The sequence below is a fragment of the Rosa chinensis genome, chromosome 3 (genome assembly GCF_002994745.2).
Source record: "Rosa chinensis cultivar Old Blush chromosome 3, RchiOBHm-V2, whole genome shotgun sequence".
In the NCBI taxonomy this organism is placed as follows: domain Eukaryota; kingdom Viridiplantae; phylum Streptophyta; class Magnoliopsida; order Rosales; family Rosaceae; genus Rosa; species Rosa chinensis.
Genome location: NC_037090.1, coordinates 3,523,599 through 3,548,178, shown reverse-complemented (window position 1 = coordinate 3,548,178; position 24,580 = coordinate 3,523,599). Strand labels below are relative to the sequence as shown.

Below are 24,580 nucleotides of genomic sequence, written 5' to 3'. Positions count from 1 at the left end.
TCGGATTTAATTTGACGCCTCTTCTTGGGTTCCGGGGATGACATTACGACTTCAATAAATGTTGTCATGTGTCATGTTTACCACTCTAACCCAAGTGGCATAATGAGAAGATAAAAGTTTTTTATTATGGTTCTTTACATGACAACTTTTTAATGAAATTGTAACATATCCACTAAACGATCATATAATTAACACTCTCATTTTCTGTTTTTTTTTTTACGTGCACATATATTTATGACGATTGACCAATGTAATACCGAACTTAATTTGATGCCCTTCTTTGTAAAATCTCATTGTGCTGATGCACCAAATACCTAACAATTTTGAGGGTAAACAAAACAGAACAGCCATCCATTCTGTTGTAAAATTATAAGAAACTATGCAGTACATTGGAGATCGAAGAATAATTCTTACATGGATCTTAGACGCTACCGCCACTCCGGTTGGCTACTGTGGCAGAGGCGCAGAGGAATAATTACATAAAGCCTAATAAATAGAGTATTATTATACTTACTTCAGGAAAAGAAATACATAAGAGGAATAATTAGATAAAAATAATAAATATTAGATGTAGAAGTATCACAAAATCATTTAAGAAGGATTTTTTTTATAAAAAAAATAGGTGGGGCACATTACCCTCTTGGCCGGTCTCAGTCTTTAGACTCTTTGCTAAGGGATAGAGATTACAAATTCATTGAGGAAACATGGTTTATATAATTACATCTTGTCACTCTGTTTACTGTTGCAGCGGAGTCCAAAAAATGACGTATTGAAATCCTCACTTCAAACATATTGTTTGATACTGTGATTCATCAATTACCTCTTGCCATTTCATTAAAATTTTGTCAGGCGTCGTGTTTATTACGCCTTTATTACTCTAACTAAGTGGTATAATGAGAAGATGGAAAATTTTGTTATGATTCTTTAATATGACACGTGACAACATTTTAATAAAGTCGTAATTTATCCACCATACATGATCACTGACAAAATTTTAATTTTAGATATCTTTTTTTAGATAAATAAAGTGAGCCTATAATATACTTATTTCCATCCTTCTAATAACCAGAAAACGATCCAATAGAGCAACAAATATATCGCTCTCTTCCCTTGGCGGTAAACAATGCCCGTGGGTTTCGTCTACAGCACCTTGAGGTCTTTGAAGGAAACTAACCCAACACACTACGTTAAATACTACTATTAACTTTGAAAATACAGTCGGCTAAAGTAGGTGGTTCTCCTACTATACAAAAGCAAGTAATACAACTAAGCAAAGAAGGCTATGCTATTTAGCAAAGTTGTGACATCAGTACAGTTGCTGGTGCTTCAAGGATGACAGTACAAGCATGGACAAAAATCAGTAATATGCATTGGGACCGGGATTTGAAGTTGCAACACACCCTGGCCCTTCATGTTCAGCATGTCCCGCAGGTTGATTCTAGGTTTAATATGGGCCATAACGGCCAGGGAAGAAGGTGAAATCCATGGATGAATAAGGGTTAGGAAGATTATGTACACCAAAATGAGGATCAACTTCATCTATGGTACCAAAACGAGGATTAACTTCAGCTAAGTTGGCAGCCATATAACCAAACTGCCCATGCTGTCCATGAATTTCACTCACCAAAGATGAAGATCTATCAACTTCACTAGAGTTGGCAGCCATATCACCAAACTGCCCAAGCTGTCCGTAATTTCCATATGCCAAAGATGAAGATCTATCAACTTCACTAGAGTTGGCAGCCATATCACCAACCTGCCCATGCTGTCCATCATTTCCATACGCCAAAGATGATGATGGTCTTGACTGCAGAAGCACAGGGGTGAAAGTTGGTGATTTATAGGGACTAGGGGCTGCTTCAGCTGTCCGATGGAATTTACTTTTCTGCTGTTGTCCTTGTTGAACCGCAGGGGAACAAGTGCTGCTACTACGTTTCTTCCCTTGACTCTCTTGCTGTCTAGTGACAGAGGCAAGATGTTTTGCCGAACTTCTCCAAATCTCCTTTAGTTTTTCCAGCTCACCTATTTGTACTGCAATTTCCCTGGACGGGTATTCAGACTCGAGGTTGTATTCTTTGATGCATCGAAGCACAGTTCCAAAAGCAGCTATTTTGCTGTCTAAAAACTCAACCTGTGAAATAAAGTAAGCCTTTACTATAGTACATCCATTTGCGTTGAGGATGGAACTAGATTTCAACTATAGAGGAGAAGCAGCTATTCAGGCAAAAAATAAAAATAAAAACAGAAGCAGATACTGGATCTCAAAGAAGAGTTGAGATACCTTTTCATCAACTGATTTCTTTCTCTTCAAAGTTTCTGACCAACACTTCATTGCATCCTTCACATAGTCTTTTAAGACTCGTACTGGAGTGAACTTGTCCCGTAACTTGAACTTAAAGACAAATCCAAGAGCCTGAAAGAGTTGCTTCCTTTCCACTAGTGTCTGAATAAAAACAGCTGCATGTATTTAAATAATATTATAAGGATTTCATCTGACAGATCCAAAGAAGTTCAAAAGGAGAATTGTAGGCCACACTTAAACAGGTTATGATTAGCATATGCATTATTACCAAAAGAATCATATTTAAGATAAAAAGGGAAGAAATTAGAGCACAACTATAGTTATAAAAGGAAAAGCGAAACACTGGTGATGCAAGAAGATGATTTTGATAGACTCTCATCTCCTAGCTAGGAGAGAAGAACCAACGTGGACAAACTAGATATCATACTAATGACATTTGTGTGGAAACTTACTGACAGCCAACTAGAGACATCAGACATCTTGGTGATATAAGAACTATATTCAGATGAAGAAGGCTCAAACATTTCAAAAAAGTATATTGAATCAATTTGCAAGACGTTTTTTTTAAGCTCAGTTTTGCTGAAAAAGTAAGAAAGAAATAAGGGGCAAGGGAAAGGGCTAACACTAATATGAGCGATCAACTGATTGAGTGAATACTAGCGCATCTGTTAGCACACCACAGAATGTTTGAATCACACGTAAAACATCAACTTAAACCATATAAGAAATCCCAACAGAACACATATGTAAACAATCTCTACTGACTCAGTGACTCGACTTCATATACATATCCACTATACCTTAACCAGTATCATGAAGTTCATCTTAGGTTCCTAATTCATTAGTCAAGCCATTTTCTAATATCCAACCATTAGCCCCTGATGGCAGTGTATAACCCACTCAAAGTTAGCTATCACCCAATTACCAGAGATACAAGAATGGCATCTAGGACACTCGAGTTTACAAACTCCTAGAGTGAAAACATTGTGCATTGCAGAAAGCAGAAATAACATAATAAGATATAAATGAATATAATGGTCAGTGTAATGCAAACACAACACTGTAATAGTAAATTTCTGAGAAGCTTACCAAGGATCTTATCTAGAAAACCATGCATCTGACATGATTCTACAGCTTCTTTATATTGAGAAAGCTTCTCAAGAAACTTTACAATCTCATCTCCATTTAGTGTAGGAAGCAATCCATATGCAACAATAAATAGCAAAAACCCCACAATCTCCAAAAGATGTTCCAAATGTTCAGCATCAGCTCTAATTTTTGCTTTCCATTGGAGTCCTAGCTTTTTGGCATCTTCTTTTACGTGAGATCCAACTTGTGGTGAGACTCTCATTAGCATCTTTAATAGAGAAATATTACACGACATGACATGCCTTTTCAGACCATCTTCTGTGCTTGTCCAGTATTTGCCAAGAGAATTTTGCATCATCTTCAACACAAGTTCTTCTGGGTCCGATGCCGATTGAACAGAAGCCACTATTTCATTCTGTATTGTATCTACATTCCAATTCAAAGTCTCATTTATACACCCCCGTGAATCCCTTGCATCTGTGGTGGCACTTGTTTGAGGATTAGGAGAAGAAATAGTTGCTGCATTGTTGGCCGTAGAAGATTCTGGTTCCTCAATTTTGACAGGGGAACAAATGTTGCGGCTTCCTATGCAATTTTAAGAAACAAATCAGTAGATAGGTTAGTTAGTGAATATTTATGAGGTTAACAAATCAAAAAATCTGAAGCATTATGTGCCTGCTGTGCTTTCAATAGAGTGGTAGGTGCAGGTGGGGGTGGGAACAGCTATTAGCTTCAATATTCCCAAGAAAAACTAATGATAAAATAAGAGAACTCTTGTTTCACATATGTCAAAGAATCAGATGATATTAAGCGCAACTTGATGGTAAAGACTGCTTAAACCACCAGTATCTGAGTATATGCAGAATTTGCAATAAGAAAATCTAGGATCGATTTGGTATCAAAAGAAGAGCCTATACGGCACCAATCTGTCCACTGTGATGGCGATAAATGAGAGAATACATGCAACAAGAGATGACTCAAACAAGTTATAATATAAGGACAACAAAACTGATTTTAATTTCTGCCAGCAAAATGGGAAAGTTTTTGTAACCGGAAAAAATTAATTGATGGTGCTCTGAAAAAATGTAGCATACTGGAAAAGATTACAAAGGCCTACCCCATCTCATATCATGTCCGAGGCACCCTTGCTGAATGCTGATATAGATGTTTATTTATTGACTTGACACGGTAATAAACATAATATCTAAAACATACGAGTAATCAAAAGTTGAGAGTTCAATAAAAAATCATGTTACAGGCGACCGCTCCAGAAAATGCATATTCAAAATAACCATACCAGAGAGTGATATAAGAAACAATATTCAGATATAGATATGAATAAGAAAATTGAAAAGCATATGGAAAAGTAAGAAAAGCTTTACCAGGTGCCGGAATACCAAGGGCCAGGCCTATTTGAGCTGCTTGTTCACCCCGCGAAACTTTAGAAAGAAGCCTTTTAAGCTCCTTCGCATCGTAGATAGAAGTTAAGTCATAAGCAGCAACAAGCCACAAAAATCCCAAGACCTCCAAATCATTGTCACTCGCCACTGTCATCTTGGCTTTCCAATTAGCAGCCAGTTTCGTCGCCTCCTCTTTCACTTGCGGATTCATTTGTGGGGAGATTCTCCTCAACTCCTCTAACAAAAGACAACAACTTCTTCTTCTAACTCTCAATTCAAAATCTAACTCCCTGTTGTCAGCATAAAACCCCTGCATTGCATCCAAAACCAACTTCCCCGGGTCTGAAGAGTCTTTAAGAATCGCTGACAGTTCAGTACCCATGGAATCAATTCTCTTCAGATGCTCGTCCATGAACTGCTGCAATCCTCTTCCATTCCTAATGATCTCACTTCCCCGGGAACATTCTTGTACCGACTTCTGGAGGGAATGCAGATCCTCCTCCCATTCTAGTAACGATTTTTCAAGCGAATCCAAATGATTTTCTTTGAACTGAAGCTCATCAAGGAACTTGCTACGAATCAAATCAAGCTCCTCAACCTTCAATTCAACTTCCTTCTCTTTCGATTCCAACTTATCAACCCATCCTTCAAGCTCCCTCTCCTTCACTTCAATCTTACAGCACCACTCCTCCATTGATTTCTTCAGCAAACAGAACTCTTTCCCTTTCAAATCCACCACACCAATCATTTCCCCTTTCGATTTCTCAATCAAACTCAGCCTCTCCTCTTTCTCCTTCATTTCCCTATCACAATCCTCAACCCTCCCTTTCACCATCACCATCTCATCTTCCTTCAACTCAACTTCCTTCCTCTTCTCCTCAATCAACCCCCTAACACCACTCAATTTCTTCTCCTCCAAATCCCTAACCTCTCTCAGCTCCCTCTCCTTCCTCTCAACCTCCTTCTTCTTCACCTCTATCCTCTTGTCCAGCCAACTCAACTTCCTAGACCTCTCTCTCACATGCTTCTCCATCTCCTCCACCTCCCTCTCCTTCTCCCTAATCAATCTCTCAACTTTATCATACCTCTCCTCCCTTACCCTAAGCTCCTCATCATTCTCCACAATCAAAGCCCTCACAGACTCCAAATAACTCTCACTTTCCTCCACCTCCCTCCTCCTCCGCTCCACCACCTCCTCGATTTCCCTCAACTCCTTCTCCCTCCCCTTCACCTCCATCTTCAGCCTCTCCTCCTTCGCCTCCATCTCCGCCACCTCCTTCACGCGATCCCTTACCTCCTCGAACCGGGTCCGTAGCACCCTCCGGGTCGACTCGAAATGGTCCTCCAGCTCCTTCCACTCCACCGTAAACTTCAGAATCGACGAAGCTTGCGAACTCAACGACTCAAACGCCGCGCCTAGGCTCCTCTGTTTCGCCTCCGATTTTTGTTCCAACTCCGCCGCCGCAGTCTCCATAGTGGTGACTCTGAGAGAGAGAGAGAGAGAGAGAGAGAGAGAGAGAGAGAGAGTGAAAGCCTTGAATAAATGCGGAAAAGGAGGAAGTGGAGACGGCCAATCGGCGTGAGCGAAATTCTGTTACGTTCGGACGTTTGGTTTGCCAAGTCGGGAAAGAAGACGTCATTTCAGTCTTTGACGGGGGAAGGCTTCGATGGGGACCACGCCGGCATGCAGTTGGCCACGTGTCGAGCATCTGCATGTTTTGCCATTAGTGAAAAAGAGTAGGGCTTTGATTAGAGCTAAGATGAATTCATGCACTATGTGAGTTGTTACATGCACCATGTGTGTTTAAGAGATGATGATGAGATGCAAAGAAGTTGGTTTTTTTTTTTTTTGATGACAAAGAAGTTGGTAGTGTAATAGTGTTTGTATGAAAGACGGTTTGTTTTTGTGTTAAAGGATGTGTGAATATTAAAATTCCCGCGTAATTTACCGTACATGTGAAATTTATTTACTGTAAATGTATTGAGTATGTATAAATTTGTAGTTTAATATGTCTTGTAAATAAAATGAATATAAGTATATTTACAATTAAATGTGTATCATACCTCTGTTCGGTTTGGTAACGTTAATTCGATGATTGATTAAGCTATTATGAGAAATCTTCTTGACTGCGTCATCTTCTTCATCTTGGTATCTGGCAATTTCAAAAACATCGACTATAATCATTTTTGTTGTGAGAAATACAACTTAACCAAGTAATTAGATAGACAATTCGAAGACTTGAGTGCACAACCCATTCTTCTTGAGTCCTTTTTTATAGATCGGTGGGTGATTCTAGACTGATGGTTTAGAAAGCAAAACAATGGATTATGCCGCAATTTTGAAAAATAGTGGAAAATCACGTGGTTTGAGAAATAATATATATATTAATTAGTTTTCACACATTGATTTCAGTCCTCCCAGCGACGCCTAAAAAACATATATCAAACATATCACATTGTGACCATACGTTGTAACGTAGATACATTATTTTCTCGTCTTTCTTTTCTAGTCCAACCTACTAAAACATTAGTGGATGATTTGAGATTGACAATTTAAAAAACAAAAGAATGAACTACGCCGCAATTTTGAAAAATAGTGAAAGATCATGTGGTTTGAGAAACAATATATAAATCACTTTCAGACATTGATTTCAGTCTTATTCAAATTTCCTTAAAATTAGAAAGAAAGAAAAAATAAAACACATGGGGCCATACATATAATTTAGAGATATTATTTTCTCAATATTCGTGGATGATTCAGGATTGACAATTTGAGGTAATTTTGAAAAACAATGAAAAATGACATTAAAAAATAAATAAATCGCTTTTACATGGGATTTCTATAAATGTTGTCTTAAATTAAAAATAAAAAACAAAAAAAAAAATTCATGCCATGCTATACATAATTGGGTGGTTTTGGACCTCCAAATTTGATATTTGGACCTCCAATTTTTTTTTCAGTTATTAATTGACTTTGTCAACTTATATGAAAAACAAATGAGGACAAAGAGAGAAAAGTGAAAAATTAAGTAAGTAAATAAATAAATAATCTTCTTACCTCCTCCAACCAAATATAAAATTTTTAAAAAAAAATTCCGATATTTCCTTATATTGCCTATATAGTTTTATAATTTACTTAAAATAATTAAGTAAAAACAATAATTTCTATACATGGCCTATCATTTACTACAAAAGTAAATTCAAAACAATCTAATTTGAAATTTCCTTAAACTAAATTAATTGAATATTATGATATAGTTATTACTCGATTTTCCAACCCAATACCCTTGAAATCACAAATTCAAAGGGGTTCTAACAACATATCAAGATCGAGAACCAACAATCTGATTAATTTTGGTGGAGGAGAGACCTACTCAAAAGAAAGCAATCTCATGTGATTTTGATTCATTTTTCTTCTCGTGGTTCAAGATAGAGATAAAAGTAGAATAACAGATTGTTATATCTCATGTTCAAGGACATTTTGGTAAAAATAAGGAGGTCTACTTAGCTTTAACAAGTAAATTAGAGGTGTACTAAGTATGAGAGGTCTAAATAGCAAATTAATATGGAGATCCAACTAGAACCACCCTACATAGTTTATACAAAACTCTTTTTTTAATTTTTTGTTAAGGGCAAATTTGATTTTACCTTCTTGATCATAATTTACACCCTAAATTATTTGTGTCCCTGCACTTTTAGTTTCATCATATATGCCCTTGTACTTACCAATTTCAATCAATCTTGTCTAAACATTGGCTTTCTTGCCAACAATTGTGTGATGTATTTTGAAATTATAGTAAATACGATATAATTTTGCATGCCACATTAGTGAATCATCATCATACATGGGAACCCATTTGATCCACATTTCCAATTTACAAAATACTTGACAAAAAACCTAATGGTTGGAAATGATTGATTAAATTGGAGAGCATAGATGAAATTAATTAAAAGTGCAGAGCCACAACTTATTTAACGTATAAAGATTATGGATGTAAAAAGAGATTAGCTCTTTTTTTAAATACTCGAGAGAGAGAATGAGGGTTGTGCATTGGCAACGACTCAGCAAAATTGGCTGGTAAAGGTGTCTTACTTCCTCTCTTCGGCTTCTTGGTGGGCGACGACAACTTTCGATGACGTGGTCTTTAATTGTGGGGAATGGTATTCCTTCTTCTTTGTTCTATGACGCTTTGTGGCGGGGTTGATAGTGATCTCTTGCCAGCTAGGCTAGTGCTTGTTCATTGGCTTGAGGAGGCGGCAAGCGGGGGCTTGGGGATCTCTAGTAGTCAAAATGAATGGTGGCTAAGGCATCCGGGTTGGGAATCAAGATATCCTAATCCTTGTGATTGGCGAGTGTGGACGCTGGAGTTGGTGGTTCCTGCTCTTTCTATGTTGGATCGATTTTCGACATTCAAGCAGTGGAGTGGACGTGGTTTTGTCACAACAGCGGCGGTGGGCTTGCTAGCTAGTGTCCTTCGATTCCAACTTATCAACCCATCCTTCAAGCTCCCTCTCCTTCACTTCAAGCTTACTCCACCACTCCTCCATTGATTTCTTCAGCAAACAGAACTCTTTCCCTTTCAAATCCGCTGCATGAATCATTTCCTCTTTCGATTTCTCAATCAAACTCAGCTTCTCCTCTTTTAATTAGCTTTATTTCCCCATCACAATCTTCAGCCCTCCTTTTCACCATCCTCATTTCATCTTCCTTCAACTCAACTTCCTTCCTCTTCTCCTCAATCAACCCCCTAGCACCACTCAATTTCTTCTCCTCCAAATCCCTAACCTCTCTCAACTACCTTCTTCTCTATCTCTCCCCCAACTCCCTCCTCCTCCGCTCTACCACCTCCTCGATTTCCCCCCAACTCCTCTCTCCCCTTCATTTCCATCTTCAGCCTCTCCTCCTTTGCCTCCATCTCCACCACCTCCTTCACCCGACCCTTTAGTTCCTTGAACCGAGTTCAGAGCACCCTCCTGGTTGACTTGAAACTGTCCTCGAGCTCCTTCCACTTCACAGTAAACTTCAAAATCGAAAAAGCTTGGGAAAGAAGACGTCATTTCAGTTTCAGACAGGGCAGGCTTCGATTAGGCCCACGCCTCCACGTGTCGAGCATCTGTGTGAGAAAGATTATAAGTGATTAGAGCTTTGATGACAACTAAGATGGATTCATGCATTATATGTTCATGAACATTATGTTGTTTTTAAGAGATGATGTGAAATGCAAAGAGATTGGTTGTGTAATAGTGTTTGTTAAGACTTAAGAAGGTTAGTATTTTTTATGTATGAATATTAAAATTCCACGCATAATTTATGTACATGTGAAATTCTTTTACTGTATGTATATAAATTTGTAATTTTTTATGTCTAGTAAATAAGATAAATATAAGTATATTCAAAATTAGATGTGGTTTATACCTCTGCTCAGTCTGGTAAATCATTGATTCGATGATTGATTCAGCTATTCTGAGAAATCTTCTCGACCTCATCATCATTATCTTCTTCTTCATCTTGGTATTCAGTAGTTTCAAAAACATCGACTATTATCATTTTTGTTGTGAGAAATAAAATTAACCAAGCAATTACCTAGACAATGAGAATTGAAGACTTGGATACACAACTCATTCATCTTGAGTCCCTTTTTATAGGTCGGTCGATGATTCTAGATTGAGGTTTTGAAAGCAAAACAATGGATTACGCCGCAAAAATGAAAAACAGTGGGAGATTACGTAGTTTGAGAAATAATATATAAACCACTTTTCACACATTGATTTCAATCTTAATTAACCATTTTTTTCCAAAAATAAATAAATAAATAAATAAATAAATGTATCACCTTTTGACCATACAGTATAGAAACTTTATTTTCTCTTCTTTCTTTTTTGGCCCACTCTATGAAAGCATTAGTGGATGATTCGAGATTGACTATTTTAAAAACAAAATAATGGACCATGTCGCAGTTTTAAAAAACAATGAAAGATCATTGGTTTAAGAAACAATATATAAACCACTTTCACACATTGATTTCCGTCTTTTTTTTTTATCAGATAAACAACTCAATGAAAATTATTCTATGTACCGACGATGTAAGTGACTCAACCCTTATAAAATAATCTTAACCTTTGATATTTATTATCAACTTTATTTTTAATAAACAAAAAGTGTATTTAATGGAATCTAACCATTCATTTATGTTGGTGCAAATGCACGGCGGTGCTCTGAATAATCTCTCACAACTCAAATGTTACAACAAGTCTTTCGTGAGTCAAACTCACAACCTCCCACTTATGAAGGAGAGACTATGCTACTAGACTAAATGGTACTGGGCCGTCTAGGCGGCCATTGATTTCAGTCTTAATTAATTTTCCTTAAAATTAGGAAAAAGAAATTAAAACATATCACATTGGGGCCATACATGTAATTTAGAGACGTTATTTTCTCAATTCTTTTTCCCACTCTACTAAAACATTCGTGGATGATTCAGGATTGACAAGCTGTCGTAATTATAAACAACAATGAAAAATGATATTTAAAAAAAAAACCTCTTTCACATTGGATTTCAATTAAATTTTGTCTTAAATAAAAAAAAATTTCATTCCATTTATCTTGATGTAAAGGCTCCCTTTTGTCTTGGCTTGGTGTGTTCTGCTTTCTATTCAGACTTCTGCTTTGTAGCTCAGACTATGTCTTGATAACGGTGTGAGCACACTTGATGGCAAGTGTTGCTTGTTGGCTTTTGATAGGATAGTTGTTGTATTCCACTCCTATATTAGGCTTGGAATTACATTTCACTCCTATATCGTTAACATATCCTCCCTTAAGCTGACACTGGGAACACAAGTTGTCAGCTTGGAATTGATCTCTTGAAAATGGGTAGTTGGGAGAGGTTTAGTGAAGATATCAGCGACTTAGAACTGAGATGGAATGTGATGGATTGAATCAGCTGATGAGTCACAAATTCCTGAATATAATGATAATCCATATTTCTGTGTTTGGTTCGGAAATGAAATTAAGACAAGATTGGCAGTTTGGCCTATGGAACTGATATTGTCATAGGCAAATTGTGGGGGATGGTGAAGATAGATGTTAAGTTCCTTAAGAAGGGAGCAAAGCCAAACGATGTCGGCAAGTGAGTATGCCAAAGCTCTATTCAACCTCAGTAGAGGATTGAGCAATGGTATGCTGCTTCTTGGCACTCCAAGAGACCACGTTAGAGCCAAAGAAAATGTAATACCCAGTAGTGGATCAGTGATCAATGGGAAAACTGCCCCAATCAGCATCAGAGAAGGGCCAACTTCAGAAGTGCCTTTAGGCTATTGCATTATCCTTTTTACTGCAGTGGGATGAGAGGTACGAGGATTTTGCATGAATTGACAGACTCGATTCACAGAGTAGGAAATATCTAGAAGTGTCCAAGTTAGGTATTATAAGGCACCTACAATGGACTTGTAGGATGAAGGTTCTTTGAGTGAATCACCATTTCTATTATCAAGGTTTTTTTTTTTTTTTTTTAGGGGACGAACTTTGTCCCCCAAGAACTATTAATTGGAAGAAGAACAAAATTTACAAACTAGCTGGAGGGCTAGACCAAAGCCAGCCAAGGAAACATGGAACCATGCATAGTGATACAAGCAAGCAGAACTATCTAGAAGGTTCCTGGCAAAGAAACAAAGAAGAGAAAAGGTACAGCAAGGAAAGCCTTAAAAGTACAAAACTGCAGGAGTTTTCTAGCAATGTTGTGGGGACGTGTAAAGCAGAACATCACCAAAAGACTGGAAAGCAATGCTCCAACATCGAGAGTAACAGCCGACAAAGACACCATAAGCTTTATTGTGCTTCATAATTTCACATGGCATCCATCGGGCGAAGGAAAAGTTCTTCTGCGCGCGTGATCAAGCAAGCACCACTATTGTCTAGTCCACCAATTTAAGGATTAAACAAAAAAAAAAAAAAAAAGAGACAACAGTGGAAGATCAGATGATATTATTAATCAAGCTGCTGAGGAAATCATCATTCCACCCATCAATGAGAGATTTGCAAGCAGCCCCACCCACTGCGTAAAGCAGAGCAACACCTTCCCAGGTTCAATGAATGGAGTCTTGCAACACTTAGCAAGCAGCCTTGTGATAATAAAGTCCAGGTTCTATTATCAAGGGTTGTTGTAGCGGCTGGAGAGGGAAACAGTTTTGCTTCAAGCATGAAATCATGTGTATTTAGATTCGGAAAGTTAAAGGCCAAAAGGTGTTCGTTATACTTCAATACCAAGAAAGAATCGAACAGGAGCAAGATTTTTCATAGCAAATTGGGAGCTCAATTTGATCGATAAGGGATTAGCAGTATTGCGGAGAGCTTCCTGTGAGAATGATATCATCCACATGAACAAGGAAGGTGAGGGAGCTATCGAATTTGAAGAACAATGAGAAATCAGAGGTGGAAGCAACAAAGCGAGTGAGAGAAGAAAATGGTAAAGTTCCTCATACCAAGATCTTGGAGCTTGTTTAAGGCCATAAAGTGATTTGTGCAATTTGCACACATATATGGTTAGGTTTGGAAGGATCTTGAAAACCTGGATGTTGAACCATGTATTCCTCTTCATTGAGCTGACCCTGCAAGAAAGCATTAGAGACATCCAGTTGCTGAATACACCAATCATGTTAGACAACAATTTACAAAATGAGTCTGATGGTTGCAAGCTTGGCAACATGACTAAAATGTCTCATGGAAGTCGATCCTGAGTTTTTGATGGACGCCTTTGGCGACTAGTCTAGCTTTGTATCGCTTAATGGATCCATCTTGCTTCTCTTTTATTTAAAACACCCATCTATAACCAATGAGGTTGTGTTGGGGTTGGTGAGGCACCAGAGTCCATGTCTTGGTTTTATGAAGGGCTTGAATTTCATTATGCATAGCTTGAAGCCATTGAGGTTGTATTGCTACTTGAGTATATGTATGAGGGATCGTGGGTGATTGGCATTTGGAGAGAGGGGCAGAAGTGAATGGATGTTTGATTGTATAGGCCTTGGGCTTGAAAATATTATTTTTGGATCTTATTGCCATTGGATGGGTTTGAGGTATGGGATTAGCTCTCTTGACGGGTGGAACGGGAGGGGGAAGTGGTGAAGATGATATAGTGAAGATGATGATAGGAAGATCAATGGGTAATTCTGGTGATAGAGGGCTGAGTCTGTAATCCTGAGAGTCATTGAAGGTAGACATGCGTAGTCTGGGTGCCCTTTTGAAGGGTCTGAAGGTGGTGGCTGAATTGAAGTACATGGGAGCGAGTGGTGGAGAGAATGCGCCGTGGTGGTGTATAATTTGTAAGGAAAGGAAGATGATATAGAAATAGATTGAAAGGTGAAATTTGACTTGGAACATAAGGAAATTTCATAGATGAATAAACTGGAATAACTAAAAATAGCTGGATATCAGAGAGCCGTTAGGCAAGGGCTCTGATATCATGAAAGAAATCTATAACTTCCATTATGAAATGTAGAAAGATAGAAGTTTTAATGTATAGGTCTGTATATTCATTCACTATGTTGAATTATGAGACTTTACAATGGGTTTTAGTCGAATGCTAAAACCCTAGTATGAACTGAGATGCTATACATATCATGAGTTTGTAGTGTGATTTACAACAGCACAAATGACATTTGTCTTGGTGTAGAAATTGACTGCTGCTTAAAATGCCAATGACATTTTGGGTTTCTTAATGTTTATAGCTACATATGGATTACTTTCTACATTCACTACAGATGAGATTGCAAAGCTTCTAGGACTGAGGGTCCTCTCCGTTCACCACGAATGTTTTCTGATCCCTTAGACAGCTAACTTTGATGCATCCTCTTTCACCTGTGGTCCGACATTAGGAAGACTCTCATTAGCTGCTCTAATACAAAAATGCAAAGTGAAAGAAGACGTCTTTTCAGTTTTGTAAATAAGATGAATATAAGTATTTTCAAAGTTAGATGTGTATTATACCTCTATTCCAATCTGGTAAATCATTGATTCGATGATTGATTCAGCTATTATAAGAAATCTTTTTAATTGCGTCATCTTCTACTTCTTCATCTTGGTATACGGCAGTTTGAAAAACATCGACTATTATCATTTTTGTTGTGCGAAATAAAATTTAACCAAGCAATTAGCTAGACAGTGAGAATTGAAAACTTGAGTGAACAACCCATTTGTCTTGAGTCCCCTTTTATAGAACGGTGGATGATTCTAGATTGATGGTTTTGAAAGCAAAAACAAAGAATTATGCCGCAGTTTTGAAAAACAATGGGAGATCACGTAGTTTGAGAAATAATATATAATCCACTGAAAACACATTTATTTCAATCTTAATCAATTTTTTCCCGAAATAAACAAAATAAAACATATCACATTGTGACCATACGTTGTAATTTAGAGACATTATTTTCTCTTCTTTCTGTTTTGTCCACTCTACTAAAACATTAGTAGATGATTCGAGATTGACAATTTTAAAAACAAAAGAAATGATCATGCCGCGGTTTTGAAAAACAGTGAAAGATCGATCATGTGATTTGAGAAACAATATATAAACCACTTTCACACATTGATTTCCGTTTTAATTTTCCTTAAAATTAGAAGAAAAAAAATTAAAACATATCATATTGGGGCCATACATGTAAGTTTTCTCAACTTTTATTTTTTGTCCACTTTACTAAACACTCGTGAATGATTTGAGATTGACAATTTACCGTATTTAGAAAAACAATAAAAAATGACATTTAAAAAAAAAGAAACCGCTTTCACATTGGATTACGATTAAATTTTGTCTTAAATATAAAAAAAAATTATGCCATGCCATACATAATTTATACACAACTCTGTTTTTTCATCAACGGCCAATTCACTAAGAGCACATGCAGCAGAGGGGTGATTGGTGGACCAATTGGGGAAAATCAATTTTTAGGCAATGCAGCGGTAGATTTCTGCCCAGGCAATTGGAGGGGGCCACATGCCCAGGCAATTCGATGACTGATAATTGCCTCAACGTTTGCCCGACTGATAAGTGCCACATGGGCCTGATGCCAACATTTTTTTTTTGACTGATCCTATTTGATAATGTTCATTTAATATCTAACGTTGGATCATTCGATCTAATGGCTGCAATTAAATGACAACAATAAAATTTATTTATTTTTTTGTTTTCACCCTAAAAATAAATCTGAAGGTAAAAAAAAATCTTAAATTTATTTTAAAAATTATATAAATATCAATTCTCTCACCTTAATTTCTCACACCAAAATTTCTGAAAATTTTACCTCTCCATTAATTCATTCTTCATTTCTTTAAATTTATTCATTAACTTTTTCATATTAATATTGTATGATTAATCTCATTATAATTATTTAATTAATTAAATCATAAGTTTAACACTATTTTGAATTAATGAATTATTCAAATTTGAAGTGTGAACAGTAGATTGGCAAACAAATTGCCTTTCATTGTTGCATTGTATAAGCTGTAGTCAATTGCCAATTTTGGATAAATAGTGAATTGGTTGTACCAATTTGGTTGGCAAATCAGCAATTGCCCTTGGTTCATGGATGCATTTGCTCTAATGCAGTGAGTAAAACACTAATTTATTTGACAAAAAACAAAAAATACAGCAGTCGGGATTTTATTGGCTCGTACTGTAGCCAAGTGCAGTATGTACACAGAACACAGTGAAATACCAGCCTCACTAGTCACTAGCAGCTGTGAGCAGTGAGCAGTGAGCACTACGAGAGTACTAGTGCAGACTGAGAAAGAAGATTAATTTGACATCACAATATGGAAGACATTTTATTAAATGCTGTTGAATTATAGTTCCTTGTCTTATTATATTTCCTTGTTTTATGGCTTTCCCTGTTTTGTGGCTTTCTCTTTGTTTTTATGGCTTTCCTTGTCTGGCTGTTCTTTAATTAGTCTATATCTTGTACTCATTCCGTGAAATCAATATACAAGAGAGATCCATCATTTAATTTCAACACATTTGATACACATCAAGTAGAAAAAACATATAAGATTGCATCAAACTACGAAAGGTTTTAGTTTTAAGGTTTTAACCATGACTCATTTGTCAGCAAAATGTTCATGAACTACCCCAGAATATTCTCTCTGTGCTGCAAATAGAATTACTAACCCAGAATCCTATAACAGCAAACATGTATATTAAACTTCCCAACACACAGTTTAATTAGCTAGTATTGATCCATCTATGTCAAGGGTTCTGAAATACATTCACTCCAATAAGTGTTCTCCAAAACGGATATATGAACAAAAGTAATATGATATCAGCTCAGAAAGGAAAGAAGGCACTACCAAAGTTGGGGAGGTGGTTCCATGGGGGTAGATTAGGACGATAACTAGGACTTGGGTGGAGTATTCCAGCATAACTAGGACTTGGGAGTATTCCAGCATTCTGAATGGTGCCAAACTGCCTGGAGTGTAACAGCAAAGGTGAAGCATTTGGCTGCAGATACACCGGGGTGTAAAGTTGCAATGGATGAGGCCTAGGAGATATTACAGCTGTCCGATGAGATTTATTGGGCTGCTGTTGTGGTTCGAGTTTAGTGGGGGGAGTGCTGCTACGACGTTTGGTTCCTCTTTTCTGCTCTTTATCCACATTCCCTGACTGAACTATTCTCCATTTCTCCTTTACTTTCTCCAGTTGAGTTATTTCCATTTCAACATTCGAAGATGGATATTCCGATTCCAGGTTGTAGTCTTTGATGAGGTTAATGACCGCTCTTAGATCAGTTATGTGCTGGTCCACAACCTTAACCTGTGAGAATATGTAAAACTTGATAAATCTACATAAATAATAAGGATTCTCCTAGATTTTCACTATATATTAATTATTAAGTAGCACATGTTGGACAATCCAGAGAAGAGCTAAGGTACCTTTTCATCATGTAATTTCTCTTTTGTGTTACCATCTCTGCAACACTTCATCTTTTCCTTCACGTATTCTTTTAAGAGTGGCACTGGGGGAATACTGTTAATTAATTTGAAGGTACAAATCAATCCAATGGCCTCCATCAGCTGCTTCCTTTCAACAAGACAGTGGATAAACTCTCCTATATGTAAAACAAAATTGATCCATCAAACTGACCTATATATAACTTTCAAAATGAGAATGGCAAAGTATCAGTACCAAGCTTAAAGAAGGTAATGTTAGAGAAGTGATCTATGAGCAAAGAATAACATATTTCAGATGAAAAGAAACAAAGTGATCTATAAGCAAAGAATAACATATTTCAGATGAAAAGAAAGAAAGTGATCTATCAGAAAAGAAAACATGTTAGGATGAAAAGGAAGAGGTTCGAACACAACAATACTATGCAGGGCAACAAAGAACATCGGTGAGGCAAAAAACCTTAACATAAAACTCTCCCGTCCCAACGAACTAGATATCAAACCAATCAGTGATTCATTGAGCATCCAAACCACATTTACAAAAATTTACAATATATAATAAAATCAGCCTGTAAAGAATCTCTCATTGACTTGACTTCATTATATATTTCCTCAAAATTAACTGCACTGGGTTGTTCAAGAATCGATCTTCAAGACATTTGCTATGCATGTTTGACCCAATTGCTCAAGAAGGCAGTGTATAACCAACAAAAAGAAAACTATCGCCCTAGGAAATGCACACAATTATGGCATCTAAGACATACTCATATATAGTTACAACCACATAGAGTCAAATGAAACAGGGCACTATGAGAGACAATCCCAAGAACTTACCAGGGATCTTATCTTCAGAAGGAAGTTTCCAACAGAATTCTAGAGCCTGTTTATGCTGAGCAATCATCCCAAGAAGCGTTACAATGTCATCAACATTTAAAGTAAAAATCAACCCGTATGCAGCTATAAAGTGCAAAAAGCCCAAAATCTCCCAGGCATTTTCAGCATTAGCTCTCAATTTTGCTTTCCATTGGACTGCCAACTTCATTGCATCCTCTTTCACATGTTGTCCGACATGGGGGACGACTCTCATTAGCTGCTGTAATACAAAAATGCAGGTTTTGATTGAAGTTGCTTCGAGCCAAACATCACCTTTTGTCCAGTATTGTGATAAATCAGTTTGCATCCAATCCAACACGAGTTTTGCAGGTTCTAGCGAACTTTGAAGAGATGCTACAAGACTCAAACAAGTAACGAAATAAGAAAAATGAAACTATATTCAATTTCAGCCAGACAATGGAAAATTTTTGTTACTCCAAAATAATAAATAAACTAAATGGTTTAATGTTGTAAACTGAGAAAGATTTAGAGGCCTATCACATCTCATAACATGTCAAGGGCATCGTTGTTGTTGAATGCTGATATAGATGTCTATTTATTAACTTAACACGGGTAAGAAATATGATATATAACCCATATGAGTCTTATCATAAAATCATGTTATAGGCAGTCGATTCTAAATTAGTACATTAAAAAACAAACAGAGTCAGATATGAATAAGCACAAAAACAAAGCACATATAAGAGTAAAAAGACCTTACCAGGTGCAGCAAAACCAAGGGCCTGGCCTATATGAGCTGCTTGCTGACCATTAGAAACACTAGAAAGAAGCCCTTTAAGCTCCTTGGCATCGTAAATAGAAGCCAAATCATAAGCAGCAACGAGCCTCAAGAAGCCCAGAACCTCCAAGTCATTGTCACTAGCCACTGTCATCTTGGCCTTCCAATTAGCAGCCAGTTTTGTTGCCTCCTCTCTCACCTGAGGACTAATTTGTGGGGAGATTGTCTTCAACTCCTTTAACAAAAGACAACAACCTCTTCTCCTAACCATCAAATCAAAATGTAACTCCCTGTTGTCCGGATAGAACCCCTGCATTGCATCCAAAACCAATTTCGCCGGGTCTGAGGACTCTTTAAGAATCGCTGACAGTTCGATACACATGGAATCAATTCTCATCAAATGCTCATCCATGAACTGCTCTATTCCTCTTCCATCCCTAGTGAACTCACTTCCCTGGCAACACTCTTGTACTAACTTCTGGACTGAGAAAAGCAAATCCTTCTCGCGCTCTAGTACCGATTCTTCAAGTGAACCGAGATGTTTCTCCTTCAACTGAACCTCATCAAGGAACTTGCTATGAACCAAATTCAGCTCCTCAATCTTTCTATCAACTTGTCCCTCTTTTGCTTCTATCTTAGTAACACATCCTTCGAGCTCCCTCTCCTTCATTTCAAGCTTACATGACCACTCCTCCATCGATTTCTCCAGCAAGCAGAAATCTTTCACCTTCAAATCCACTACACTAACCAATTTCTCCTTCAAATCAAGTATCTTATCGCAATTCACAATCGATTTCTCCACCAACCTTAATCTCTCCTCTTTCAACTCCAACTCACCCTTACACTCTTCAAGTTCTCTCCTTTTCTCCTCAATCAACCCCCTAATCTCATCTAACTTCCTCTCTTCCACCTCAACCCGATTCAACTTCTCCTCTACTCTTTTCTCAACCCAATTCAACTTCCTAGACCTCTCCTTAACCAATCTATCAAAATGAGAACACTGACTCTCACAAACTCTAAGCTCTTCTCTGTTTTCTTCAATCAACAAGTTAATACAACACAACTGCCTATTACCTTCTTCAACCTCTCGCCGCTTCTGCTCCACCACCTCCTCCATTTCCCCCAAGTCCTTAGCTTTAGCCTCCATTTCCGTCTTCAACCTCACCGCCCTAGCCTCCACCTCCGCGACTAGCTTCACGCGCTCCTCCAGCTCCGCCAACCGGGTCCGGAGCTCCTTCCGGGACGACTCAAAATGGTCCTCGAGCTCCTTCCACTGCGCGGTGAACAACAGGACTGAAGAAGCTTGGACATTCAAGGAGTCGAAGGCTCTGCCTAGGCTCCTCTGCCTCGCCTCCAACTCATCCATTTCCGGGTCTGGATCATTCTCCATATTTCCTCTCGGCTCGGTTCTGAAAACCCTAAGAGCTCGAGAGAGAATGTGAAGCTGTGAGAGTGAAGAGGGAGAAGAGAAGAGAGAGCGTTTGGATTTTTGTTTGGGTGTGAAAAAAGCTTTCTTGGCAAGTTAACAGAGGACGTTATGGTTACCAGGTTCGGAAAGAAGACGTCGTTTTATTTCAGACGGGACCCCACACAAGCATGCAGATTGCCACGTTTCGGAATCTGATGGGAGGCCTTCTCCTTCTTCGTTTTGTAGGGGTGATTATCATATCGAAATACAATGGTCCATAATCCTTAAGGAGGATTTTGGTCCATAATCCTTACTTTGGTTATTACTAAAGCTGCATTCTAGGATAATTACATTTAAGTTGCTTTAGCTAACGTACCGTGACTCAATTTTGATGTAAATCTCGAGTGTAAGTCATGATATGTTGTTACTTACATTTTCGTTTATTAATGGATTATTGACAACCAAAAAAAGAAGAAGAAAAAAAAGTAATTTTATGATAGTTTCATTTCTAGACTAGACGATAAAAGTACAAAAAGAATAATTACTTCGAATATAAACTCTTTTTCAATTTATGGCTAATAGAAATGTAAGAGATCGAGCTTATTTTTGTGTTGAGTAAACTTCTCTTCTTCATTTCACTACTTAATGGAGCATTAATTTGTACATTTCTTACTAAAGATTTGATTTGATGTAGTTGACTTGATTGTTTAATGAAATCCAACCATAGTTGAATATCTAATAAATAGTTATGCTAAATACAATTTCTAGGTTAATTTTTTACCCATTGTTAACTTTACTCATGACCTCATTACTCTTTCATGATTTTTGTTATCATGAACAAAGTCGCTGAAGAAGTTCTACATTTACTTGGTGTAAAAGTGGATTATTATTATTATTATTATCATCATCTTTTGTGCCCTCAAGTCTTGATTAATAAAATTGCCGAATACAGGTGGACAATTATTATTATTATTATTATTATTATTATTATTATTATCATCATCATCATCATCATCATCACCATCACCATCATCATCATCATCATCTTTTGTGCCCTCAAGTCTTGATTAATAAAACTATCGAATAAGGGGGGGACATTGAGCCTAAACCCCTGATTACAATAAACAACTAGAATTGTTTGAACCCAAAATGAGCATTTTGGCCTGACAAGGAGTGTTTTAGAGAAATTGAGCCAATGTCAGTGGCTCAAGCTATATATTGTCGACAAGTTCGAAATATATTATTTAGAGGCTAAATAAAGCTTACCTGCAGAATTATGGAAGATTATGCGAGCTGCAAGAAAAGGAAATGATGGAAGCATGGAAATGAAAAGTTAACTTTAGCACATTTTCCTACTTCGGCTAGGAGAAATCGAGCTAAACAAGGAAGGAGGAGCGGAAGACTAACCAAATGAAATCCAAATAAGCTAAAAATTTCCTGATTCATTCTAGACATCCCAAGAATCATTTCTTATGATTAGTGAAAGAGCTAGTTTGGAGTGGAAAACCTTCAAACAATCAGTCCAATTTTCTGAAAGACAAAACTGGAAAAACCGGATCTGTAAGGAGTCCAGCAGCATTTCCAGCCCAACCACATGGAAGTAAGCTCTGAAATTTTACCAGAATGATCTGCACTCATGGTGGATCATTTGATAAGTCGAATGCCTATTTTGAATTCTTAGTGGAGATATAATTGAATGAATAAAGGAGCAAAAAGTGACTCAAAACCATTCCAAAACTCATCATTTTCAATTCCATTAGTGCTTAAGTGCCTAACCCACCATAATTCCATTTAGCGCTCCATAATTTCATTAGTGCTTAATAAGAAAACCTATCATGATTCCATTAGTGCTTAAATGGAAAACCCATCATGATTTGTTTAATGTCAACCACTATGACTTGGTAGCCTATATATAGAGGCTACACCAAGTAAGAAAGAACACAGAATTCGTCAACTAATCTCTACGATTATCCAAGCCTCTCTAGAGCAACCCATCTCATTCTCTTACCGGTGACCACACTCCAGTCCCAGAATTCTCAGGAGCCGGCTGTTAGTGCCACCAAACCCTCTGTCAACGTGCTTCGGTCCTAGTCTCCTCGGGAGCCGACTGTAGTACCGCGACCACAACGGTTACGGAACCAGCCAAGCAAGGGTAACGCCCTCGCAAACCAGCCAAGCTAAAGTCACGCTTTAGCAAGTTCTCCTCACTTCCCATTGATTTTCGCTCTGCTCGATCTACAGCGTCGAGTATCGATTGTGTGATATTGAAGAAACTAAGCAAAAGTTCTCACCACGAGGCATAAAGACCCCTGCGACGAGGTTGGTGCTCTCCTCGTCTACAATCGCCTGAAAGAAGTCATGTCAAGGGACATCCCCGACAACCTCACTGGACGGTGCTGACACGCCGCACACTGAAAAGAAACTGTTGACAAGCTGCAACAAAACTGGAGCTAAACAAGAATATTTCTTGAAATAATATAAGGAATCTCTACAGAAAACATGTATTCAAACAAGGACCAACTAGCAAAGAGTGATTATTGTATTTAAAACTGGCAGCGTGGTTTATTCCTTTTATTTTCAAAATGTCGGTCTAGAATCATCCACTAATACATGAGTAGAGTGGACAACCAAAAAAAAAAGGGATGGAAAGGCCCTGACATGAATGTTTTAATTTTTTTTTCTTTTTTTATGAAAAGAGGTCAGCCCATTATATAGATTCAGCAAGCAGTACCAAAATGAAACACCCCTATGAGGTCGACAGAAAGAATCGTTCCTTAGAGAACCCTAAAACCTATTCTAAATTCAAGAATAAGACCCAGGATACCCCCAGTACACCCATCTTTTAGAAAATCCACGCACCATTATTCCAAACAAAAATCTAGAATCTCTGAAGCAAGTAAGTAAAAATGACCCTCAGAGTATCTAATTTTTGCGACCTAAATCAGAAATTAAACAATTGCGGGAATCAAATTCCTTCTTCATGCTCCGAGGCCTCCAAGCCTGCAATCTCAGTCTTTTTGGATGCTTCAGCAACAACAGTCACAAGAAGATTCACCACGACGGGCCCAAAATACCCTACTCTAGCAACCCACAACACAAGGGCAGCCAACTCCACATCGAGCCAAATGTTGGGGTTATAGTTCTGGCCCAACACGGCCCAGATGGCGCCAATTGATGAGGACACCCTAGCGTCCAGACCACCACCACCTCTGACTTGCCACGCCGCCACAAAGCTTTTGCACAGAGCCATTGCTAGATCACCAAGACCAGGCTGATTCCCACCCCAACCGTGAGCATCGCCAAAGAAAGTAAATCGAGCCAGATCACCATCCATCACCATTACCAGATTGTTGCCCTCATCTCCAAAACCAACCAGGCCAAAATGCCCCGGATGGAATCCGTCGAGACGCATCAGAGTCTCCGCTCCTAGAAACCCTCTCCACCTCCAAGGATCGATTCTGCTATTCGCAGTACCTCCTTCACCCAATACATAAGGATCCAAAACCGGATCTAATAGTACGTCCCCCATCAAAGCCGCAAACACAGAGCATAAGGAGGAGGAAAAACAAAGAATAACATTCAGCAGCACGCCCAAGATCGATGCAGGACATGTTGGAGGAAGGAAAAATTGTGGCAAGAGCCATAGATTTGGGAAATTTGTTGAAGACGAGAGGCCAACGATAAAACCCTAGCAGAGCGGCTAGGTCAAAAAAATTAATTTTTTAATTTTATTTTAAGGAAATAATTGAATAAAACCGAAACTCATGTGTGAAAATAGCTTATTATTTCTCAAACTACGTGATCTCCTCCTGTTTTTCAAAACTACGGTATAATCCATTGT

The 24,580-nt window shown here is 37.9% G+C and overlaps 2 protein-coding genes across 2 annotated transcripts; both read right to left on the bottom strand.

Moving 5' to 3' along the window:
* Positions 1-1,170: 1,170 nt before the first annotated feature.
* Positions 1,171-6,397, bottom strand: LOC112191637 (kinectin). The gene is made up of 4 exons (XM_024331021.2): positions 4,774-6,397; positions 3,392-3,976; positions 2,282-2,457; positions 1,171-2,131 (listed from the first exon to the last, which is right to left on the bottom strand). Exons 1-4 carry the CDS (start codon positions 6,263-6,265, stop codon positions 1,445-1,447), a joined length of 2,940 nt encoding a protein of 979 aa, XP_024186789.1. The 5' UTR covers positions 6,266-6,397; the 3' UTR covers positions 1,171-1,444.
* Positions 6,398-16,946: 10,549 nt separating this feature from the next.
* On the bottom strand, positions 16,947-20,798 carry LOC112193666 (FRIGIDA-like protein 5). Its single transcript, XM_024333889.2, has 4 exons — positions 19,314-20,798; positions 18,554-18,946; positions 17,705-17,880; positions 16,947-17,585 (listed from the first exon to the last, which is right to left on the bottom strand). Exons 1-4 carry the CDS (start codon positions 20,719-20,721, stop codon positions 17,100-17,102), a joined length of 2,463 nt encoding a protein of 820 aa, XP_024189657.1. The 5' UTR covers positions 20,722-20,798; the 3' UTR covers positions 16,947-17,099.
* Between the last annotated feature and the right edge of the window lie 3,782 nt (positions 20,799-24,580).

Bases quoted from the DNA above. Each gene is read 5' to 3' on its own strand.
- LOC112191637 (XM_024331021.2), bottom strand. From the start codon at position 6,265: ATGGAGACTGCGGCGGCGGAGTTGGAACAAAAATCGGAGGCGAAACAG. The intron at 3,977-4,773 runs GTAAAGCTTTTC...AAAATTGCATAG, and splicing joins CCTTGGTATTCCGGCACCTG to GAAGCCGCAACATTTGTTCC. The intron at 2,132-2,281 runs GTATCTCAACTC...TTTATTTCACAG, and splicing joins AGAAATCAGTTGATGAAAAG to GTTGAGTTTTTAGACAGCAA.
- LOC112193666 (XM_024333889.2), bottom strand. From the start codon at position 20,721: ATGGAGAATGATCCAGACCCGGAAATGGATGAGTTGGAGGCGAGGCAG. The intron at 17,881-18,553 runs GTAAGTTCTTGG...TTTTACATATAG, and splicing joins TTCTGAAGATAAGATCCCTG to GAGAGTTTATCCACTGTCTT. The intron at 17,586-17,704 runs GTACCTTAGCTC...ATATTCTCACAG, and splicing joins AGAAATTACATGATGAAAAG to GTTAAGGTTGTGGACCAGCA.